This window comes from Carettochelys insculpta, chromosome 10 (genome assembly GCF_033958435.1).
Source record: "Carettochelys insculpta isolate YL-2023 chromosome 10, ASM3395843v1, whole genome shotgun sequence".
In the NCBI taxonomy this organism is placed as follows: domain Eukaryota; kingdom Metazoa; phylum Chordata; order Testudines; family Carettochelyidae; genus Carettochelys; species Carettochelys insculpta.
The window spans coordinates 49,303,718-49,326,093 of NC_134146.1; the positions used below are offsets into that span (position 1 = coordinate 49,303,718).

Below are 22,376 nucleotides of genomic sequence, written 5' to 3' on the forward strand. Positions count from 1 at the left end.
CAGTAATCAACTGTCGAGAGAGAGAAACATCTCCAGTGATGGAGATTCCATTAAGTGGGTGTAAGATAAACAGCTGCCAGGGATGATCTAGATGGCGCTTGGTCCTGCCACGAGGGCAGGGGACTGGACTTGATGACCTCTCAAAGTCCCTTCTAGTTCCAGTGTTCTATGATTGTCGGAGGAACAGACAGAAGAAAACACCTCTTGCTCCCTTGTACTTTACTTTTCATCATTTTATTCTGGTATTTGTACAGCTATATTTTACAGACGTATTAATGCAGTTTAGACACAGCCCAAACCCTGTCTCCCGAGACTGCTCATAACACAAGCGTGTAAAATGACCAAAAAAAAAAAAAACCAAAAACACAAAAAAACATTTCCCAATACACAGTTCTGCCAGAGGACTCCTTCTGCAACATTAGGCTGTACCTTAAAAAGGAAATTGGGCTCATATAGTTCATACATTGAAAACGTCCATTGAAAAGAAAGGCACCGTGCGAACAACATTTTACATATATACAGACTGAAAACAAACAAAAAAAATTACACTTTATTATTATTTTAGATTCCTTCTGCAGCTTTGTTGGTTTAATACACACTTTTTTGTAAATTGTAAACCTTCACTTGCAAAAAAATACAAATACACTGATGCATTTAGACAAAATATTTTCTTACTTATACAGATGCAATACTTTAAAATACCTTGGTAAGTGCTCTATCACACTAAAGTGTCTCAACTCAGCATCTGCCTGCAGATGCTAAATCAAGCCTTTAATGCATTATATATTTTAATAGATCTTTAGGTCTATATATATTTATTTTATATATATTTATATTTATATATATTTACAACTCTGCCATAGATTCCTTCACCTTTGGTTAAAAAAGTTAAAGCCCTCTCTGCAATAGTACACACATTTCATTTCTTTTCTTCTCTTTAAAAGAACATATATTTTGCATAAAAAAGCAAAAAAAAAACAAGCCCCAAAACCCAACAACAAAAAATCCCAACTGTTCCCATATATCAACATTACATTCCTCATCTTCAGACTGTGAATGTTAAACTCCAGAGCTTAACTCTCCACTGCACAGACATTTCTTTATATGCCTTTCACTCTAAATAGATTTTTAAAATTTCACATAACTGGGAAAAATAAAAATAAAACCCGTGTATTTTTTTTAATATTTTTTCCCACCTATCTGCACTATGGGCTTAGAGGCACTCCATCGTGTGATGAAAGTTTTAAAGTGTTACAAGTGTTACAAGTATCCTTTGGATATCTTCACGCCCAGCTCTCACACACACACTCACACTGTTCTCCCCTCCCCCAGAAAAACCCGCCTGGCCTTCAGCACGCCTTGGGCATCTCTGGTGGCAGCTCTGCTGTGGAGACACGGTACTGCACCTTGGTGTTGGTGATGGCGCCATGTTTCTGCCGGAGGTGGAGCCGCAGTTGGCTTTTGTGGCGGAAATGCAGGTTGCACTTCTCACACTAAAACGGAAAGGATGGTGGGAGTGTTGTTAGCTCAGAAGTCCACAGAGCCAGATATAATCTTGCCACATATACACAACTCCTCCGTGCTCCCCCCACATCACTGTGCAGTCAGGGTGAGCTCACAATTATTCATGAACATGGCCTCAACACGGCAATAGATTTTACAGCAGAAAAATTAGGATGCCATGAAGCCCCAGTGTTTCTGCCCCAAGGCCCATAAAAACATCCCGAACCAAGGCCGCCCCTGAGGTAACACCACTGACTGCACAGCAGCCTACCCTATCCAGAGAACAGCCCTCACATTGAGATGGGGCCATTGAGCTTGGGGGGCATGTCTTGACAAACCTCTCCATGATCCCACCTACAGCAGAGAAGCAACATCCTTTGAAGCCTCTGCTGTAACATAAGCCATGCAAAGCAACAAGACCTTCTTCCTATGGGGGAGGGGAGGGAGAGAAACAGCACTCAGAGCCTCTCTGGGAGGTCAGGGCTGGTTTCACATACAGCTCAACCCAGGCCACCAAGTGATGGAGAAGAGATGGAGTCATGACCCTGGGGACAGGCCTAGTGAGAATGCACCAGTGCTACGGCTGACCTGGTGGTTGGGATGGACCATGCCAGCTGGCAGTGTTGGATATTCTCTCCCCAGAATGGTATACGGTCCTTACAGCTGCTAGGAAGTTCTGGCTCATAATCATGAGCACCAATAACTCTGGGCCCCACATTTTAGGAAAGATGTGGAAAAATTGTAAAGGGTCCAGAGAAGAGCAACTAAAAATGATTAAAGATCTAGAAAATAGAACCTATGAGAGAAGATTAAAATAACTGGATTTGTTTCATCTGGAAAAGAGAAGGCCGAGAGGGGACATTTTAGCAGCTTTCAAGTCCAAAAAGGACATGACAAGGAGGAGGGAGAAAAATTATTTCCCTTAGCCTCTGATGACAGGACAAGGAGCAATGGGCTTAAGCTGCAGCAAGGGAGGTTTAGGTCAGACATTAGGAAAAATTTCCTAATTGTCAGGGTGGTTAATTACTGGAATAAATTGCCGAGGTGGTTTGTAGAATTTCCATCACTGGAGATATTTACGAACAGGTGGCATAAATATCTAACATGCATAGTCGAGATGGGGCTTGGTCCTGCTGTGAGAGCAGGGGACTGGACTTGATGACCTCTTGAGGTCCCATCCAGTCCTAGTGTTCTAGGACAACACCAGGGAGTCACTTACATGGTAAGGTTTCTCTCCTGTGTGGATTCGAAGGTGACTTTTGAGCGTCTGCAGGTGCCGGAAGCGCGTGCCACAGATTTCACAGGGGTAGGGTTTTTCGCCAGTGTGGATTAGCACATGAGCTCGGAGATGGGCAACCTGCCACAGAGGAGAGAGTCAGAAAAGGGTCCCCATAGGCATGTTTGCCACACACTGCATTCAGACCAAGCTTCCCCAGCTACTCCTATCAATCCTCGGGCTTCAGGACATTAGCGAGGTAATAGTTGGGGTCCAGAACAAATCAATCTTCTCATCCATTGGCCAGGAGAGGAGACACCAGATTGGACTGACTGACTGGTGCAGCAGCTCTGGTATGAAAGTTAGATGCTAAACCTAATGGAGTCCTCTAATCAACAAGCATCACCAAAAGGAGTTTGAAAAGCCAACATCTTTGTGAGCAGAGGCTGTAACCCTGAGTCCAATCTTCTTGGGCAAGAGATCCTCCCAAAGGACAGTCTTTCTTGGGGACGGATTTCTACACCAGACTCCCTGGGGCATTCGCCAGTGAACATCTGCAGCAAAAAACCTTGGGCTACGTCTACACAAAAGCCTTTTCTAGGTAAAACTGGGTTTTGTTGGGGAAAAAAAGCCACAGGGCATCCACACATAAAATGCGCTTTGTCGACAGTCTGTCAACAAAACCTGGTACACCCGCCAGCAGCGTTACACTGCTCCCTGTTCAGGTATAACGCCCCTCTTGACAGTGTTTAGTTGACAACACAGCTGGGCAGATGCTCCAGGCCCTTTTGTCGACAGACTTGGCTTCTGGTTCACTGGGCAGCCCTGTTTGCAGAGCTTCCGGTCAGTGGTTCTGTGGACAGAGGGCCAGGCAGTCTGGCTGCTCTGTCGACAGAGCAGATTGCTCTTTTGATCTGTTTTGATGCGTAGATGCCATCTGTCAACAGAAGTTTTGCTGGGAAATCCCTTCTGCCAGTCACTTCTGTCGGCAGAGACTTCTCGTGTAAACATAGCCTTTGAGGGCCTCAGTGGCTGACAGCACACGGAGAAATGCAAGAGGCACAAATGTGTTTCATGGTGGAGCCAGTGGTCTAGCTGCATTGACCTGCCCAGAGCAAATTGTAGGCGCCTGCATTCAGGGGACGTTGGTGAGAAGGCCACTGGCCACGTGCCATCCCTCCCAGTTCTGGGACAACACCCCCTCCGCCTCAGCCCCTGCCTCTCCCTTGCTCTGCCCTCCCTCCTTTTCCCCTGCCCTAGCTACATCCTGCCTCTTGCCCTAATTGAGGAGGCCTGGGGGACTACTGGGACACCGACAGCCGCTGCGGAAGCAGAGCAATGTGGTCCCACCTCCTTTGCTCCCCCAGCTGCATCTTCCCCGAGACACGTCTGGCAGAGCAGAGCCAGCTGGGGCCACGTTGCTTCACCTCCTCTGCTGCGGAAGTGGAAAGGGGGCAGCTGCTGGCAGGCCCCTTGCCCTCCATGCCCGTGGAGTTTGGGGGTGCATGTGACCCCTACACATTGCCCCTGCCTGGATTTGCTCTGCAGCAGTACGGGCACATCACTGCCAGGCACTATGCAAGGAACAGCATCCCCTTCAGGGCATTTCCCATGTCCCAGCCATGCAGCTGTACCCTGCTCTGGGCAGGAAGATGCCAACCACTCCTACGGGGACCGGTAGAGCATGAAGTGAGGTCCCCACCTGGACAAATCTGGCCCCGCAGGTCTCGCACTTGTAGGGCTTCTCTCCCGAGTGGATGCGTGTGTGGGTCTTCAGGTTGGCCGGCCGGTTGAACTGTGCTCCGCAGATCGTGCAACGATATGGCTTCTCACCTGCCATCCCACCAGAAACAGAGACACACTAGGTCAGCGCAGCGTCCCCCACTCCCCAAAGCTTCAGCCACGTCACTAAAGCTCTCAGCATCCGCAGGAGAACATGTGAGCCTCCTGGAGACACCCTGCAAAGCCCAGGGCAGAATCTCTGCTGCATTCCAGGCCCTCTGTTCTGCTTTGCTCCTCCTAGGTGCAAAGCCTCTGCCTGTGCATGTGATGGGGAGTCAGAGGGGAGGACCGGGAGTCCCCAGTGGGGGCAGAGCCATCCTGGGCCAGTCCTACACCAACTTCCCTGCAGGCACCAGAAGCCAGGGAGAAAGAATGGCCACCAAAGAGCCTGCTCCAGCTATCGTCATCTGGCAGGTGGTCCCTGCGGGGAGCAGCTCGTGTTAGAGCCGCCCTCAGGCTGTTCCAACCCGCATCCTGAGCTGGGTTAAGACTCAGGATGCCTACCGCCTACATCTGGGTGCAGCGGAGACTCTGCCTGCTGTCTGTGTGGCACACTGATATTTTTGGCAGGGTACCCTTGCCAGAAGTGACCCCATCCCCTCTCCCAGAAAGTTACTCAAACAACTCAGAGATGTCTGTATTGGAAATGAGATTGATCTGATGAAGAGGGCCTGTCCCACGAAAGCTCCTCACCGAATAAATCAATCATTCTGTTCGGCTTTGCGGTGCTACATTTCTGCTGCTTTGTTTTGTTGGAGTACAGACTAACACGGCGACCTCCCTCTTACAACTCAGAGACGGGGAAGCGTGGCCTTAGAAATCAGAGCCGTAAGGCAAGGCTGTCTGCTTTCCCGAACAGGGTTAAAGATTCAGCCCTGCCTAGTCCAATGACAAAGCAACTTTACCCCACTTTATCCCGCAGCTGGGTGAGTGGAGCAGAGCTGCAACAAGAAGAGGAGATCAGCTGCGTTTTCAATGCATTTCATCCCACTGTTGCTCACGCCTTTGAGAAGTGAGCCAGGCGGAGAGGCTGGCTCAGCGCCCCGCAGTCAGGAGACAGCAGTAACGTCACCCCAAACTATTCGGCCTTATTCTCACCAGCTGTCTACACAAAGAATCTCCACTGGCTCTTTGCTCTTAGGCGTAGCCATGCCCTGGAGACAGATGTGCTGAAGAGTGCACAGAAGGATTACTTTTCCCCGCTCCTGCCTTTCTTTTTAAATGAAGGCTAACCAGAACGCTGGGCTGGGAATCTCAGGAGCTGTCTGTGAGCTCCTGCGTTGCAGGGCTCGGACCCTGTAGGTGTGTAACCCTGTGTGTCTGTCTAGTCTCCAGTGATCTTAAAGGGACTATTTCTACGCATAAAGCAAGGCCCAGGCTTCAGCATGTGCAATGCAGCCCCACCGGAGTGGGAGGGAGGCCGAATCTTGAACCCAAGCTTTTCTTCACAATGTTAGCTGGGCTTTGTTTTTCCTGAGCATTAACAAGCGCCCTCCTTCTCCCCACAAATTCATAGCAGCAACTAGACCCAGACCTTTTCCTTTCTCATCTGTCCCTGGGCTGGCTCAGACCATTTCATTGGTTCATGAGTTTGCCAGGTCACCAGGGATTTTGCCAGGCTAGATGGCACTTGATTTCCTAATGGAGAAAGAACCACATAGTTTTTGCATGGGGTGGGGGTTTAAAATAACCTCTCTCAGCCTTTGTAGCCACCATGAAAAAGCCAAAGGGGCCTTTTCCCCTCCACCCTCCTTTAGTACTCTGAACAGAACAGCCAACATCACTCATACGTGGGAAGCAAACCCCCGAACGTTAGGCCTTTCTAGAACATCTCGGAGTCAAGGATCCCTAAGTACTTTGCAGACGTCCCCCTGGGGAGGAAGACAAGTATGTCCTCATCTGTAGCGGAAGGCACACCGGGATTAAGCCATCCCTAAAGAGGAGGGGCTCCCAGGATGTGGCTGTCCCTTAGTAGGCGCCAGGGGAACTTTGCCCATCCCTGCAGGCCCAAGAGCAGGCTATGGATGAGGCCTGCACGCCAGGCAGAACGGAACCGTCCTCTGATCTGCTGTCCCAGCACTCGTGCGCTTTTCGGAACCTGCTTCGCTGCGTTGCGGCGGGTTGTACCTGTGTGAACGGTTTTGTGGCTGGCTAGGTTTCCCTTGTAGCGGAAGGAGGCCTGGCACCGGTCGCACTTGTAGGGCTTATCGCTGTGCGCCTGCAGGGAGTGTCTCTTGAGAGAAGCCTCCTCAGAGAACCGGCAGTCACACTCGTTGCAGAAGAAGGCGCCGTTTTCTGTCAGGGACAGAGAACGAAGGAGGTCAGCGAGAACAGCAGCACATGGTCGCCTCCTGCACGGGTCGGGGCCAGCAGGGAAGCGAAGCCAGTGTGTCTAAGCAACCCTCTGTTTCCACCAAGGGGTCAATAGAGTTGTGGGGAAAGCAGTCTGGGACCATAAAGTCAGCAGCACCCCTAGTGTTGGATACCTTCTCCTTCCTACAGGCACAGCATAACCACCCCCTAGGAGAGCCAACCCACCGACTTCCCCACCATCCCCGCAAGGTTGCGTCTTCGTGAATACGAAGCAAAAAGATGTGAGGGCTGCTAAGAACAAGAGCTGCTAAGAACGGTGCAGTCACTGTGCAGGAATTCTGAGTTCTGCTCTTGAGCAACTTGGGTTTTGAGCAGCCAATAACATTTCCCCATTTTCCCCATGCAGCGGAGGAGTGGGAGCAAAGAGATTTTTGTGCCTGTGCTTGTTGAGTTTTGCAAGCTTCTCTATAGACAAACTGCTCTCCCAGACTAGAGAGAGTTCCCAGAGCTGGCAAACAAGACAAGGGACATGACCATGTCCACGTCTGGGTCTGTTCTTCCTGCCGAGCTCCACCTCCTGGCCCACAATTCTGACTGGGTGTGACATTCGTTGTTTCCTTTCCTAAGCTGCTGGGCTGGTTGAGAGTACTCAGTATGAACCAAACTGCCCATGCTGCATTAGAGGCCCAAGCCAATTCCCCTGCAGGCAGAGGGTCTGGAAAGCACTTTGAGATCCCCTTGGAAAAGGGAGGGCCTAAGCCATGGCCGTTCACATTCAGTCCGCTGGGCAGACCCGCACCAGCCTGCTTGTCCAGATGCAGACCAAAACACTCCCCGAGTCCTGCGGTGTTGAGATCAACCCCCCACCGCCCACTGCCCCCACCCCTCTCGTGGCACAATGGCACTGTGGGAAGGCGCTCCCACAGGTGCGATGGCACCCCCTATGCCAGCTGGCAGGGCAACTGAGGGAGGATGGAATCTGGACTTACCACAACTGGAGTCGGAGTATTCGGAGTGGGTTTCACCCATTTCCTCCCCGAAGGCCGAGCCAGGGGTGTGAAGGCACATCTCAGAATGCTGGGGTGACTGGGAACTGCAGGAGCTGCATTTGGATGAATGCAGGTAGAGAGGGGACTGCACCTCGCTGCTCCGAGGGGACCCATCCAGGGATCTGTGAAGTAGAGCAACACCCATTGAAAGGCTTCAGCGACACAAACCACAGGGCCTCCTCCAGCCCAGGCACCAATACACTTACTAGTCAGGACAAGGGCCCCATTGACACTCTCTGTACAGTGCATTCACCAATCACACTTCATTCTTTTAGAGTGCCCATCCCCCAGTGGCTTTGGTGCACTTTCTGAATGTCTCTCTCGGGCTGGTAAACTGAGGCCTGGGGTTTAAATGACCTGTCCACAGCCAGAGTGAGCCCGGAATCTTGATTCTTAGCTCCTAATATAAGCATCAGCCTACACTGCCTGTGGTCACACATCTGGGAAACGTACATTACTGGCTAGCTCCTCGGTTGCTATTGACTCTTGTGGGCCCCTGAACTCACCCATTTACATCTGCCAAAAAACTGAGGTGAGATGATCAACCAAAATTGGGTATTTATCCAAAGTATTATTAAGACCCATCAGCAACGTAAGAAATTCCATCTCCTCTTGGGGGTTTGCCTTACCTGTTCACGATGTTGTTGAGCCTGCTGGCTTGTGGGATTGTCGAGTCTTCCCCATTCACGCTCAGCTTGGTTGGGGACTGGACATCTAGATTCTCCGGTTCCATGGACTGCTGACAAGCTGACGAAGACATGTAGGAGCGAGGGGAGAGGGTTCCCGCTTCGTTCTGGTCGGCGCTGTCCTGCTTGGTGCTCTGGTTGAGGTTGTTGAGGACAATGAACTTGTACTTCTTCCAGTTGCAGGCTTTGGGGTCGGTGGGGCTCTTGGTACCCAGAGAGCCCGAGCTTTGAGCGATGCGGGCATTTTTGCTGCTGCTGGACTCGGTTGGCGAGTTGGGTTGGCAGTCGGACTTCTGTGGGCTCTGGGGGCTGACGAGGCCCTTTCGGTTCATTTGTGTGTTGGTTGATTCGAAGTGCTGGCTTATCTCATCTTCTGAAGAGGTCCGCTCTTCTTCTTTGGCTGCTTTGTCACAGGCGAAATAGGGATTGTTTCGGACAGAAGGTGCAACGGGCTTAGGGCCAGCAGTGACGCTGTAGTGCATGTCGCTTCTGGCCTCTTCAGCAGCAGCCTCTTTTGGAGAGTAGATGGTGGTGTGGCACGTGCTGGCGGAAACATCGGTGATGGCTCGGGTGTAGTCTATAGGGATTGTCCTGGAGCTGTCACACGGCAGCGCTCTCTCCTTGGGGAAAGGGTTGGCCCTCGAGACATCTGGCAGGGGCAGCCTGGTCTCCCGCAGGTCATCGTCCAAGAGGAAGCCGTTGACTGCAATGGGGTTGTATCCAGTGTAGGAAATGGGCGATACAGACAGGCCACCGTACAAACTGGAGGCAAAGGCCCTCCCATCACAGAGTGGCGTATTGCGGAGCGGCATGTTGTTCTCACAGACTTCCCGGCTCCTGTAAGCCATCATCTCTGGGTGAGTCAGCATCCGACCCGTCAAGAACTCTTCCCTCGGCGTCTTCACTGCAGAGACCATCTCAGCTTCACTGCATAAAGAACGGAGACAAAAAGGAGGGCATTACAACCCATTCCCAGCCTTCAAAACGAGGTAGCAGGTGCGTTGTCAAATCCACCCTCCGCCCACCCAAAAAACACAAGCTCTCCAACTCAGCCACAGGTGTCTCACCTAGACTTGACAAACCTTCGGCAAGTATCAACAACATGCTCCATCTGCAGGTAGAGTGCAGTGGCCATGACGGCCATGATGTTGCTTTCCCTCAGGTTGAGGCGGGAGGTGTACATGAAGTCCAGCAGGATACAGAATCCCTCGGGATTGATGTCCGGGTCCAGATTGATGACATTCAGATTGCACTTTAGCTGGTCGGTGAAGATGCTGTAGAAGAGGCCGCTGCAAAGGGGAAAAGGGATGGGAGGGGAGAGTGAACCCAATGTTTTGAGATTTCGGAAGAAGAGCGAGGGAAGTCTATAGGACAGAACTTATTACAGGGTTACTCCACCTGGACATCATGAACTCTCAGCCTTTCCCACAGTGCTACATGGGGAGAGGGCTGGGAAGGAGGCCCTGGTGTGGAAAAGGTTGAGCACTTGGACCTTAGTTAAAAGACCTCCCTAGATCCACCCATGGAAATCCTCTCACTCATCCCATACCTCTTGCCTCCTCTCAGCTAGCCAGAAATTCTTCCACTGGGTCCCCAAAATTACACCTCACCTTCTCTTCTGCTGCTCCAACCACCAAACATCCTCACAACTTCAAACATTCGTGTACCTCTCTTGGGACTTTGGCCTTATCGGCGTATCTCCTAAGGCCTCTATCTCCTAACCCTCTCCACCTCCCGTTGTCTGTTTTATGTCCCTCTGTGACTTATTGGTCTCTGAACCCTCAAGAGAAACAGAGTTTCTTCCAACTGCCCACTAATCTTGCACTGCAACAAGACATTTATGCATAATACAAATTGCAGGTGCTTTGTTGACGCATTTTTTCCATGCCAACAGCTTCTCCTTTGCGCCACATTGGCACCACTGGATAAAACAAGGCCCCATCACAATGCCAATCGAAGTGGCAGGTGTTTTATCTACAGCAGCAAACGGGTGTCTCGGTCAACGGAGAAAGCCTCAAGGACAAATTGTGGAAAAGGAGCGTTCAAGTGGTGGCAGGAGGATGACTTGACTGAGGTTTTCAAATACTGCCCTAATAAAAAGTATGGGAGTAAAAGTGCCATCTCTTACCACAGGGGGCAGAACAAGAGGCATTGGTTCAAAGCACAACGTAGCAGAGTTGGGGCATTTCCTGAGATTTCATCTAACTGTATGAATAGTAGGATAATGGAACAGATGCCTTGAGGGGTTGTGGAAGCTCTTTCACTGGAAGCTTTCAAAAGGAGGCTAGATAACCACTGGTCTTGGATGATTTAGCCTCAACAAGTGCAGCATCTTAGCAGGGGATTCGATTAGATTAGTTCCTGTCTAACCCTCTGATGCTGTAAATTCAAGGCAAGAATACTACAGGTTGAGCCTCTGTTGTCCAGCAACATTCATAATCTGGCACGATTTTAGTTAGCTGGATGAACACTCATCATGGGTGTGGCCAAGTTTCCTGTGGTCCCATAAAGTTTGTTCACCGCCTTCAGTCCTGTCTCTCAGTGTTCTGTGCTGTTATTTAGCTGTAATTTGCCCCTACTTGTCTGCTAAGAGCCCAGTAAGCAGTGGAAGGGTTGGTAATGTGCTAGACAATATGGCCGTCCAGTGGCTCAGTAAATTCTCCCATTTGGCATCGGTCAGGTCCCAAGGGTGCCAGACTAGAGGGGGTCAACGTGAAATATACTTTTTACAATTCATTAAGCTGCAGCCTGTGCCCTCTGGGAAGATAACCACAGCCACCAGAGCTGAGAGACTCTGCAGATGGATGCTGTAATCTCTAGCCCCAACTACAGCTGTCTGCCCCAAGGTCACAGGGTTAGTGGGGTTGGACGCTGCTACACAATGCAGCATTGTAAGAAACACACTGATGTAGCCCCACATCAGCATGGAGACTGGCTAGACCAAAGAGCTGAATGGAATTGATTCCAGTCCCAGCCACGTGTCTGTTTCCGGTGGATGTGAACACTGGGCTCTGAAAGGCAGGGCTAGACCCAAGATGTCAGACATGCTGCTTTTTCCGACAGACCAGAACGTGTGTTCCAGGGAGGGAGGGGGCTGCAGGGGAAAGCAGCTGTGTCTTTCACCCCTCGTCACCTGCAGGCCATGAGGACAGTTTTGTGGGCTCTGAACTGGTCCCGGTTCACGATGATAATGACGTCAGTGAGGATATCCCGGCTCCGAAGGCGGTTGAGATTGAGCAGGACATCACTGGCATGGCGGGTGAACTGGATGCAACTGTCTGCCGGAGAGGCCATCTCGACTCTGCCTGAAAAAGAAAAATCATGGAGTGGCTCAGAAAGTATCATAAAGCAAGGCCAAGAGGTGCCATGATCTACCCGAGCAAGGAGCTGTCCTGAGGGGCAGTTTTTGGTTAGAATAACAAGATCCTCAGCTACAGAAGAAACAACAATCATCTAGGATCAATGTTCCCTCTAAGCTTTTCCATTCATACAGGGAATAAATTTATGTGCACTGAGGCATGTGTGAATGTGTACCACCAGGAGAAACAACCAACCTAGCTGGAGCGGGTAGGGAGGGGGGCTCTGCTAATCAGCTGGGAGGCATCTGAATCTGTCCAGAGTGGCTGCACATGCAGACAGCTTACAGGGACCACAGTCTAGGCTACAACCAAATTTCAGCTTCCATCTGCAGCGCCCACGAGAATGAGGTGGTTCTGCTGAGGGGTCCAAGATGTGGAGGGGACACAGCAGGAGTCTCAGCCATCTACCTGATGGGTGAACTCAAGGGCACCTTCCCGGGAACAGGAGGGCGGCTATGCCATCTCCCCATCACACCTCCCGCCAGGCCTGCTCCTGCTTCCCCATGGGCCACGCCTGCAGGACCCGTGCTCTGCTCACTGCCACTTGAAGCTGCTATTTGAAGCTGTCATTGAAGTGGCAGACAAAGCAAAGCAAACCCTGCAGGCTAATCTGTGGCAGTTATCAGATGGCACACTTCATGCTTTGTTCATGGCAGCTCGGACACCTGCGTCATTCTCACTGGGATCAGACAGTTGAATGGGCAGCCAAACGACAGGATCTAGCCAAGGAAGGTAGAGCGATTCATGAAGATCCCATAAAAAGCTACAGATGCTCAGCCCCAATGTTCCCTGTAAGCTGAGCACAGCTCCCAGAATAGGCAGCATGTGTTTCTATTGGTGGTGTACAGCTACACATTAAAAATGTATTCTGCCCATGAATGGGAAAAAACTAGAGGGAACCCTGCTCAGCACTTCTGAAAATCCAGCCCAAGAGGTCTCATGTTGGGCATCCAAAAACCAGTGGGTGGCTCTGAGTTGATTTGCCCAGGGTAGTGAATCAGTGGCTACATCACGAACAAGAGAACCTAGATCACCAGCAACTTTTAGTTCTAGCTCGCATTGTTCCAGAACATTGCTCCTCTTCCCTCACCAGTTCTTGGTGTGAATCCTTCCGAAACAGGAACTGCATGTAAATTCTTCCTGATTATAGAACTCCTGATGCGAATCCTTCCTGACCCAGCCTTTTCCAGGAAGCTATCATACACCACCTGAAATCCCACACTGGTATTTGAATCTTAAATGCCAAATTGCACAATGACAGGGTTAGATCCACCCCCTGATCCACTGGCGGTGGTAGGATATGAATGGGTAATTTTGTGCAGAGCAGTCACTTGCCTGAATACAAATTCCGGCTGGGCTTAATGAAACATTTCATTCAACACATTTTTAAGAAGCATGAAATTCAATTTACATACCCAGTGCCTCAATTCACAGCCCAAAAGTTTCTTTCAAACCTACAAAGCAAGCACAAGAAAACAAACAGACGATTAGCTTAAAGATGTGAATTGACTGGGGGAGGATGCAAGTGTGTTGTTTTGATGTAACGTCAGCAGGCTGAGAGCGGATGGCAAGAACACTTCCACTCTCCACTAAAGTTAATTTGTTCCTCCCGGTACAGTACGTTCTTATTGCAACCACAGGTTTTGGGAATATAATCAGACTCTTTTCACACCCTCTGCCTCAAACCATAGGGGTATGCCAGAAAGCCTTTCCTATCTGTTAGTCAGGGACTGCAGGGAACAGGGAGCATCAGACAAGAATTTGCCCACTACTTCTTTCAGAGGTGCCTTTCCCCCATCCTCAGCATTCCCTTATCTCCTTGCATCACACAGGACTACAAGAGATTCTCTCCCTTCCCTTCATTCATAACAATTTGAAAGAGATCAGAAATCACTCTCTTTAGCAGCCACCATTACTCTAAAGCTTTCCAGACACCTTGGAAATATGAAACACCGGAAACTGTTAGAGATTAGGAAACTGATGCACTGAAAGATTAGGTAACATGACTGAAGTCTCAAAGTAAGCTGGGGCAGAGGTAGAAAGACTCCAGTATAAGTCCCTTCTCTGTCTGCTAGAAGATGCTCTTTGTCTCCGCCTGCTGGCTTTGAGGAGTTAATGTAGTGAGGATGGAGGGATTTCTCCTTTCTAGCCCATGCTAAGAGAATTTTACACGCACACACTTACACTTCCCCCCACAGTTGGCCTTTATATTTAAAAAAGGGGAGAAGCAAATCATAGCTATGATTCGGCTTTTCAATAACAGCCATAAACCATTCCAGACACACCAAGATATGTGCCCAAAGATTTATGGACCTGGAGCAGACGAGGAATGTGCGTGTTATTGTTAAGATGCTAAGACAAGGGGATGACATGAAAATCCATTTCATACACTCAAATGACACAAGTCTCCCTAACTTGAAACTCCAAAAAGGTGACTCATTTCCCAAATCCTGCCAACTCTCAACCCCGCCTGCTCTATGTAATGCAGGAAGTCCCTGCAACGGTAGAATTCTTTTACATGGATGAGGCAGGAGCAGTTTTCCCGTAAACTGAACACTTGGGCAGCTGCCCAGGAGAGATACAGGTGCCACCCAGCTGATTAGCAGAGCGCCCACAGCCGGCAGCTTGTGTTTCCACCGGTGGTGCACATCCACACATGCCCGGTGCACATAACAATATTTATTCCACCCATGGATGGAAAAATTAGAGGGAACACTGGACAACCTGCCCTCAGTGCTACCCAGCGTTTTGTACCATCCTTCTGCCACCCAAACGCACATCTGCAGCCCCCATCCTGTCCCACTCCCCAGCCCAACTTTGCTCCACATTGGGGCAGCTCTGCCAAACCCCACCACTTGCCTGGCCCACACCCCTGCTAGAAAGCAGACGCATCCAGGCTTCTGGCAGGCACATGCCTGCTTCCCACGCCGGGCTAATTGCCCTGCACTTAGCAGCAGGTCCTGCCTTTGATCGGCTGCTGTGACTGAGACAGTGGGAGGGGGCCCCCTCCCCAGATATCCCCTAGCAAGGAAACCACATGCAAATGAGCCCCTCCCCCCTCAGCCTGACCTTCCTATGCGTCTGATCACAAGCCAGCAGCAAAGACCGTAGAGATGTGGCGGCTGATAGAAGGGGCGGGGGGAGCGCCCGGACACAATCCACCCCCCACCCGCAAGCTAATTTCCCATGCTGTGGGGTTTCCCCAGAGCCCCTGTCCTGCACGGGAGCGGCGGGGGGGGGGGGGGGGAAATCTGCTTCCCAACCCAGCAGACCGTAGCGAGGAGAAAGAACCCTCCACCCCCACCGTCCCGTTTCTCTTCCCCGCGGTACCTGGCAGCTCGCTGCTGCCCCAGCCCAGCCGGGGCGCGGGAGCGGTGTGAAGCGCCGGGCTGCTCCGGGCTGGCTGTGTTTAGACGGGGAGGAAGTGTCCGTCCCCCCAACCCCCCCGCCGCCGTCCCCCATGGCAGGTTAGCGCCCGGAATGTCACCGCGCTGTCATTCCGGGAAGGCCCCACTCTCCGCAGCCTGCCCAGAAGCCGTGTTCTAGGAAGGCAGCCGGGAGCCCAGCCCGGAGCACGGCCAGCCGGGGCTCCCCCCACAGCAGGCTGCAGCCTCCCGCGGTGCCCGGCGCTGGAGCAGAGAGCCCGGCCTCCGCTCGCCACCCGAGGGGGCTCCCCGTCCCCGCGTGGGCGCGGCGACTGGGCAGTACCCGGCGCCCGGGGGCGCACGGACCACGCCCTGCTCAGGGTCCCGGGGGAGCTGCTTCCTCCGTCCCCCTGAGCAGCAGGCGGGGGCTCAGACCCAGCTGGGACGCAGCCCCTAGCAGCGGAGGGCGCAGGTACCTCGCCAGGGGGCAGCCCAGGGGGCCCCATTCTGCTAGCGCTTAGCGACCCCCGCAAGCCGGCCGGGCTCCTGCACAGCTCTGCCCGCTAGGGGGCGCCCCGCCGCGAGCGTCTCCGAGCCCTTCCCAGCCCGCCCGGCCCAGCGCGCCAGCCCTAGTGTAGACAGCACCGCGGCAGCCCTGCCCCGCCTTTGCTTTATTTTGTGGGTGCGCCCCCAACGAGGCACCCAGTTTGTCCGTCCGAAGGAGCCCCACTTCTCAGCAGCGGAGAGTCAGCCCTAGTCCTGGGACGGAGACCTCTTTGCAACCGCTGCTCCTGAGGCTTTAGTTTATCGCACCAGGGCCTGAGCCCAGGGCGTGGAAGAGTCCTACCTCTGCCCAGCAGGGCATTAATTTAGTAACCGCTCTTGCCTAGGCCACCACGGCTTCAGCTTAATCACAGAAAAATCTCAGGCTTAGACACGCTGGCAGCGTCAAACAAAGAGGCTTGGGAGCCTCTTACCCGCCCTTTGGCCCCTCTGGTGACTGGGTCACTAGCAGCCTATTAAACATTCCAGCCTCTTTCAGGCTGGTGCTATTTCCTGCCAGCAAACAAATGCTTCTAGGAAATGCAGTACATGCTGGGCATGGGTTTATCATCGGCACTTGTAACTAGGAAAACAGCATTGTTTCCTCTGGCACTGCTGGGTGCTACAGCCCATGTGAAATGTCTGAGGATTGGAACAGGTTGCACTTTTGAATGCTTGGAAATAGCCCTACTCAGCCCATTACTGTGCTCTTCATTTAAAAAAAATAAAAAGGGGATGGGAATATCATTTCAAAATCCTATTGCTAATGCCCAGCTCTTGCTTAGCATTCATGAAGATGGAAACCCAGTAAGCTGCCTTCAGAGGTGATGAGTCAAACTTTTTTCAGTGCTTCCCAATAAATCAAATCCACACATTAATTTTTAACATACAGACGGAAATGTTATTTCAGCTCAAGTCGATGGAGTGACACTAAGGAATATGTAGCCCATTAGCTCAAATAATCATGTACTGTTTAAAGTAGCTTAAAAGAATACATTACCATAATGGCAAGTTTGGACTGTGGACACAATCAGGTATATTGCAGCTCTCCAACTGGGCAAGTAAGTTTAGTTCGCACAGTTGCTTCATGTGGCCATTAGCAAAGATTATGGTTTAAAAAAAAAAAATCAGTGTAGTGAAGTTGGGAGGATGCCATGTAAGTTATCCTACAGAATGACCAATCCTGTGACTCAGGAAAAAGAAATCTCTCTCCCCTATGCAATTCTGCAGTGCATTAGTCCATAATTCTCCCTCTGTGGTAAGTAAAAGTCATGTCTTCATTATGCCTGAGTGACTGGTAATAAACGTAACTGGAAGTGAAACAGCTAGCTTACTACTGTACAAAGACAGAAGAGAAAGCCAATCAACCACTGTTCCCCCAACCTCTTAGAAATCAATTTCAACTGAGGTTTCCAAATGGTCAGAAATGCACACTACAACCTTTCCAGTGTCCAGCTGAGAATGGAAATGGAGAAAGTCTCGTAGGCAGGACAATCAAAAAAAGCTTGGCTGAAATTTGCAGTCAGAAGGTGGAGTCTCAGAAAGTCTACTCACATTTGGATGCTCAGGGTCACCCAAACTTTAAACTTCAAAACAGGTAAAAGCCATCCAATGGGGGAAATGAGAGGTTTTGTTGTCATTTTACCAGTCACAAGACTTGTTTAAAAATAAAATCAGCACGCAAGTATGAGAATTGAATCTCGTTACCACTCCTCATCCTTCACTCCAGGGCAGAATGAAAGATGGGACTCAGGCCAGTCAAATTTTCTCCAAATTTCATTTTTAAATAATACCTTCCCAGATGTATTTTTAAAGTTCTAACTACAACTGTAAACACTCCCAGGCAGCATTGACATCCCAAATACTGCAGTGCTGGGACCTGAAAAATTATTTCATCTTGATTGTTCATTGCCCGAGAGGAGAAATGGGAACATGCAAGTCGGATAATTAAATTATCTTCCTCGTCTAAAGTGCTTGTAACACATTAAGAAAATTTTGTTTGAAATAGGATTTTCAAACTTGGCATTATTTCCTTAATTAAGTTTTGCCACCTGCATTCATGCTGGTGTTTGGATAACACTGACAATATAGCAAATTTCTTAAAAATTAGGTTTGCTGCCATGTAGGGTGACAAACTTTTTTAAGTGGATGAATAGTTTTGTGATACAAGACAACCTATATTAAGACAATGATTCAGGAATAGCACATAACACACCACAGACAAGAAATATTTTACACATGATTTCATGAAAATATGTAGACAGAGCTCCATATGGAAGTATCAAGAATATTTTATTATGTACTTATTTGTTTTCAGTTTGGCTAGCCAATTAGTTTCTGTGGCACTAGATGTGTGCCTATTCTTCATCGCTGATTTTTGGCCAGCTAGCGTTTTTTTTTTCCCTAAAAGGCGCTGTATTCAACATGTTTTTCATTGTCAAAGCTTGAAATATTAGCTGCACCCAGTCAGCAAAAACTTCTAAAGCAAGCCACTAGATGGCACACTTTAGCTGTGTTGTAGAGATCTAATTTTCCCTTGGAAAATAAACCACCACAACCAGGCTGGAGAACATATAATTTTGTCAATGTAAATTGTTTCTTTTAAAACATGTCTGAACAACATTATGATTTTTATGACCTTTTTCCATCCAAACTTAAATGTTTCTGCTAGGCTTTTTTAGAACTCAGACAGAAGTCTTCAGAGTCCTCAGTATTTAGGCAAGCTATGAACTCTAACAATTAAAAAAAAAATCATACATGTTTTTGACTATTTTTGGTGGTCTCTGAGAATCATCCTCCAGAGTTCGTTCTCTTTAGGATAATAAATAACCAGAGAAATGCTATTTCTTCTCTGATTGACTCAGACCGTCAAAACAGGAGCGGGGAAGGATGGAACTGGAATAGAAACATATTACAAGGGACCTTTGGCTTAATTTTGTCCTTCAATATTGAACACTTCCCTAGCCAAGAAGTCTGTTCTTCCAGGACAAATGAAAACACCTAATTTTCCAAAAGATCCTTAAACAGCCTTTGAATATTTGAATGAATGATTACTCAACAAAAAGAAAATTTGAAGGCTTTTTTACTATGATAGTTTGCTAGCTTATAAAACACAGTTGCAATGCAGACTACAGTTCTCACCCCATGAGAAAATGTTTTGCCTCCAAATATTTTTGAAGGGATTTCTTAGCCGTAAAACAAACCCTTATGGCCTGTCTTTATGCTGAAAGCACTTTGCCCTTAAGCCTTTAATACAATATTGTGAATAACAATTAAGGTTTAAAACCTCTGGACAAACATCCAGATGAGTCAGGTGTCAGATTCAGGGCCCAATCCTGGAGTCAGGAGGGCTCAGCATTAACCTCTTCTGATACTGCTGAGAATTTTGCTCCAGTTGGAGGCTGCAGGTCCTGCTGATCAGTGTACATTTTCTCCACTCCTAAGCCAGGTTAGTGCTGACCCTGCATCCAGTGAAGCGGATGGCAGAACTCACTGATTGGGGCTTTTCAGTTTTGGGGTTTTTTTGCGGGGGAGCAGGGGCATACTTGCTTTTTAGATCAGATTAACCTCCTACGTATAAACATCTCCAGCTCTTGGATCCAAGGCCTTTAAAAGCCCTATTCAAAGAATGGAAGAGAAGCCACACATTTTCAAAAAATGTAGGAATCTGTTGTGGTTGTTTTTATTTCTCTCCCTTCCTTCCAAACAGCCCAAGCTATTTCATAATATTGTGATAACAACAACAACAAAGCCCTGCACAACCAAAAAGCGAGTAATTCCCCTTAAAACCGAGAGAGGTCGCTAGTACGCCACACACGACTTCTTAAACCACGAAGTTTTCACAACAAAGTCCCCCCCGCGTTTTGGGGGAGGGGAAACGAATTTTGCCATCAAGTCACAGCTGTCATTTACACAACAAACGAACTGGAACTCGTCAATTAAAAAAAAACCATCTAAACACACAGGGATTGCACTGGTCACTTTCTCTCCCAGCTCCCCGGCCTCCTCCAGGGGAAGGTCTGCTCTTGGGTCCGGCGCCTGGGGAGAAGGCACTCCTGCCATTAAGGAGCAAGCCATCCTTTAAAGAAATTAACACGGTTAGGTGGGAGGGAAACTGAAACCTCCCCCCTGCTGGCCCTGGAGTTTGACTGTCTCCTCCTGCTGGTCCTTCACCAGCTTCCTCGCGCATTAGGTTAAAACATCAGCAGCACCGTGTCAGGACTGATCCCCCCCGGCCCATGCGTCACCGAGGCCCGGATTTCTAACCCTCCCTCCCCACCCCTTCCAAAAGGTTGGTCACATTTCACCTGACAGGGGAGACCACGGCGGATGGGGGGCTGGGGGGGCGTGCACCTTTGCAAAGCTCCGGGATTTCTCCTGCCTGTCCTCTAACCTTCCCCCTCCCGTCCCCTTTTAAACAACCCCCGCCTGCTCCGGCTCCTCTCTTTGCTGGGCTGCTCCCTCCAGGAATAGCGTGTGGACGTGAGCCAGGGCTGCAGATTTACGAGCGCCTGCCTCCACGCCAGGCGAGCCGCGGTAGTAAACGGCGAGGAAAACAAGGGGGATTGTCCCTGGCTGCCGATTTATTTTTAATTTCCTTCCCCTCCCGCAATCCGCAGGAAGAGGGCAGCCCGTCTCCACGGGCGCTGCAGACAGCCCCCCTGCTCCGGAGCGAGCCGCGGCTGGTGTGTTTACATTCCGCAGCAGCGATTTCTTCGCCGTTCCGGGGCTTCACGCCACACTCCAGGGGGACCATCAACTAATGGGGGGTGTTTGCTCCCTTCCCACCCGAGTGCTGGGGGAACAGGAGGATTTCGGGAATGCTGGTGGATGGAGTGTCCCCCCGCCTCCAGCGGGGGGGGGGGTACCCGGATATTTGACAGAGCCAGAGACAATCAGTACCCAGATTTTTTTTAAGTCTCCTTCAAGCACTTAAGTCTCGGTTAAAAAAAAAGGGGAGGTTTTATTTCCCTATCAGCTGGAAAAAACCAAACCCAGGATGGTGCAATTATTCTAGGAAATACAGCCGCGCTCCCCAAGGAATTACTCATTGAAAAAAATGCAGGTGATCCGCTCAGGCAGAATTAAAGAGTTAGCCGAGCCAAGAATGGGGGATTCCGGACCCTTTTTGGGGTCCCCCTGAAAACATGATCAGCTGTTCTCATTCTAACGCGTGGCTCGGCGGGGCTGGAGAGCCACAGGTTGCAAAATTGGCTAGCCCTTTTGCAAAGTCATCTAGTCGCACTGGCTGGGGAAGGGGGAACCGCGCACACACAAACACACGAGTTGTGTTGTCACCACCTTCTCTACAGCAACAGAAGTCGGGCTGTTTCTAGCCCCTGCTCCTGCGCTTTGCAATACCCCTGTCTAGCCGGAGTCCTGGGGCGTGTGAATCTGTCCGCCTCGGGGATGTTGCAACGTGGAGAAAAGCAAAACAAAATGCACAGCGGTCACCCAGCCGTCAGGACACAACGCATGAGCCCAAACCACCACAACAGGACTGCCGCCCCCCAAAACCTCGCTCTCTCGCCCCCTCCTCGCCGCTATCTTGTTTCCCCGACCCTCCATCCAGGCGGCTGCAGGTGCAGAACCCAGGCAGACAGGTTCCTCCCCCAACAGCGACCGCTCAAATACTTCCAACGCACGAAACTACTGACAAATCGCCTTTCCACGGCCACGCAAAACACAAGCGCCCCCCCACCCCCGACCACCACCAGCAGGAGGGGGTGACAGGCAGGGGCGCGCCGGGGCCCTGGCCCAGCGGCCCGTGTTCGCTTGGAACATTTGTTGTTTGCAAACGTCTGCTCCCTGCCCCCCGTCACTGAATCTAATCGGCGAGGCTAGGGGTGGACGAGCGCCAGGCCAGGGGAAGCCTCTGCCAAGCAGGGCGAGCAGAGAGGGAACAGCAACGCAGAGATTCCGCTCCCTGTCTGGGGCGGCGGGGGAAAAGCAGCCCGGGAGAGGCGGGGAGGAGAGAAAGGGCAGCCTGCCCCGAGCGAGCCAACGCGGAGTAATAACAACAACAACAATAATAATAACACGGCTCGGTGCAAGAGCCGCCCGAGAGGCGAGCAGCCCTACGTGCAGCCAGAGCGTCGCAGCCCAGCCGGCGAGCTCCGCCTGTCACCCTCAGGCGAACATTCCCGCTCCCCACCCCCCCCTCCGCCGCGATGCCTCTGCCCTCCCCTCCCCCTCCCCCCCCCAAAAAAAAACTCACACGCGCCCCCCAAAATCAACCCCCACCCCCCCACCCCCACGCGCGCGCGCGCGCCCCGGCGCTCCCCGCCGAACACCTGCCACGCGAGACAGGCAGGCAGGGAGGCGAACGGGGCCGGAGAGGCGCCGGGGCCATTGGCAACTTCCAGCCCCGGCAGCGTGAAAGGGTAAAAAAAAAATCATCATCAATAGCAGCGGCGGCGGCGGCAAGAGAAGCAGCGGCGGCGGCGGCGGCGGCAGCAATCACCTGGTCTCCGGGCTTTCCTAGAAACTCCTTGCATCACCACTTCTAAGAACCCCAGTTCTAAGAATCCAGCAGCGCTCAATTCTCGGAATTTGAGCTG

General features: G+C 50.8%; 1 protein-coding gene across 9 annotated transcripts; it reads right to left on the minus strand.

Moving 5' to 3' along the window:
• Positions 1 to 218: 218 nt before the first annotated feature.
• Positions 219 to 22,373, minus strand: BCL6 (BCL6 transcription repressor). Of its 9 annotated transcripts, XM_075004486.1 has the most exons (11): positions 20,124 to 21,951; positions 16,817 to 19,894; positions 13,324 to 13,362; positions 11,683 to 11,854; positions 9,617 to 9,838; positions 8,493 to 9,476; positions 7,804 to 7,985; positions 6,629 to 6,796; positions 4,422 to 4,552; positions 2,723 to 2,860; positions 219 to 1,493 (listed from the first exon to the last, which is right to left on the minus strand). In XM_075004486.1, exons 4-11 carry the CDS (start codon positions 11,841 to 11,843, stop codon positions 1,350 to 1,352), a joined length of 2,130 nt encoding a protein of 709 aa, XP_074860587.1. In that variant the 5' UTR covers positions 11,844 to 11,854; positions 13,324 to 13,362; positions 16,817 to 19,894; positions 20,124 to 21,951; the 3' UTR covers positions 219 to 1,349. The 9 variants fall into 9 exon arrangements, with proteins under 9 accessions (XP_074860587.1, XP_074860585.1, XP_074860592.1 ...); XM_075004484.1 differs by lacking the exons at positions 16,817 to 19,894; positions 20,124 to 21,951 and adding an exon at positions 22,280 to 22,373; XM_075004491.1 differs by lacking the exons at positions 16,817 to 19,894; positions 20,124 to 21,951 and adding an exon at positions 22,280 to 22,310 and having other exon boundaries at positions 11,683 to 11,850.
• Between the last annotated feature and the right edge of the window lie 3 nt (positions 22,374 to 22,376).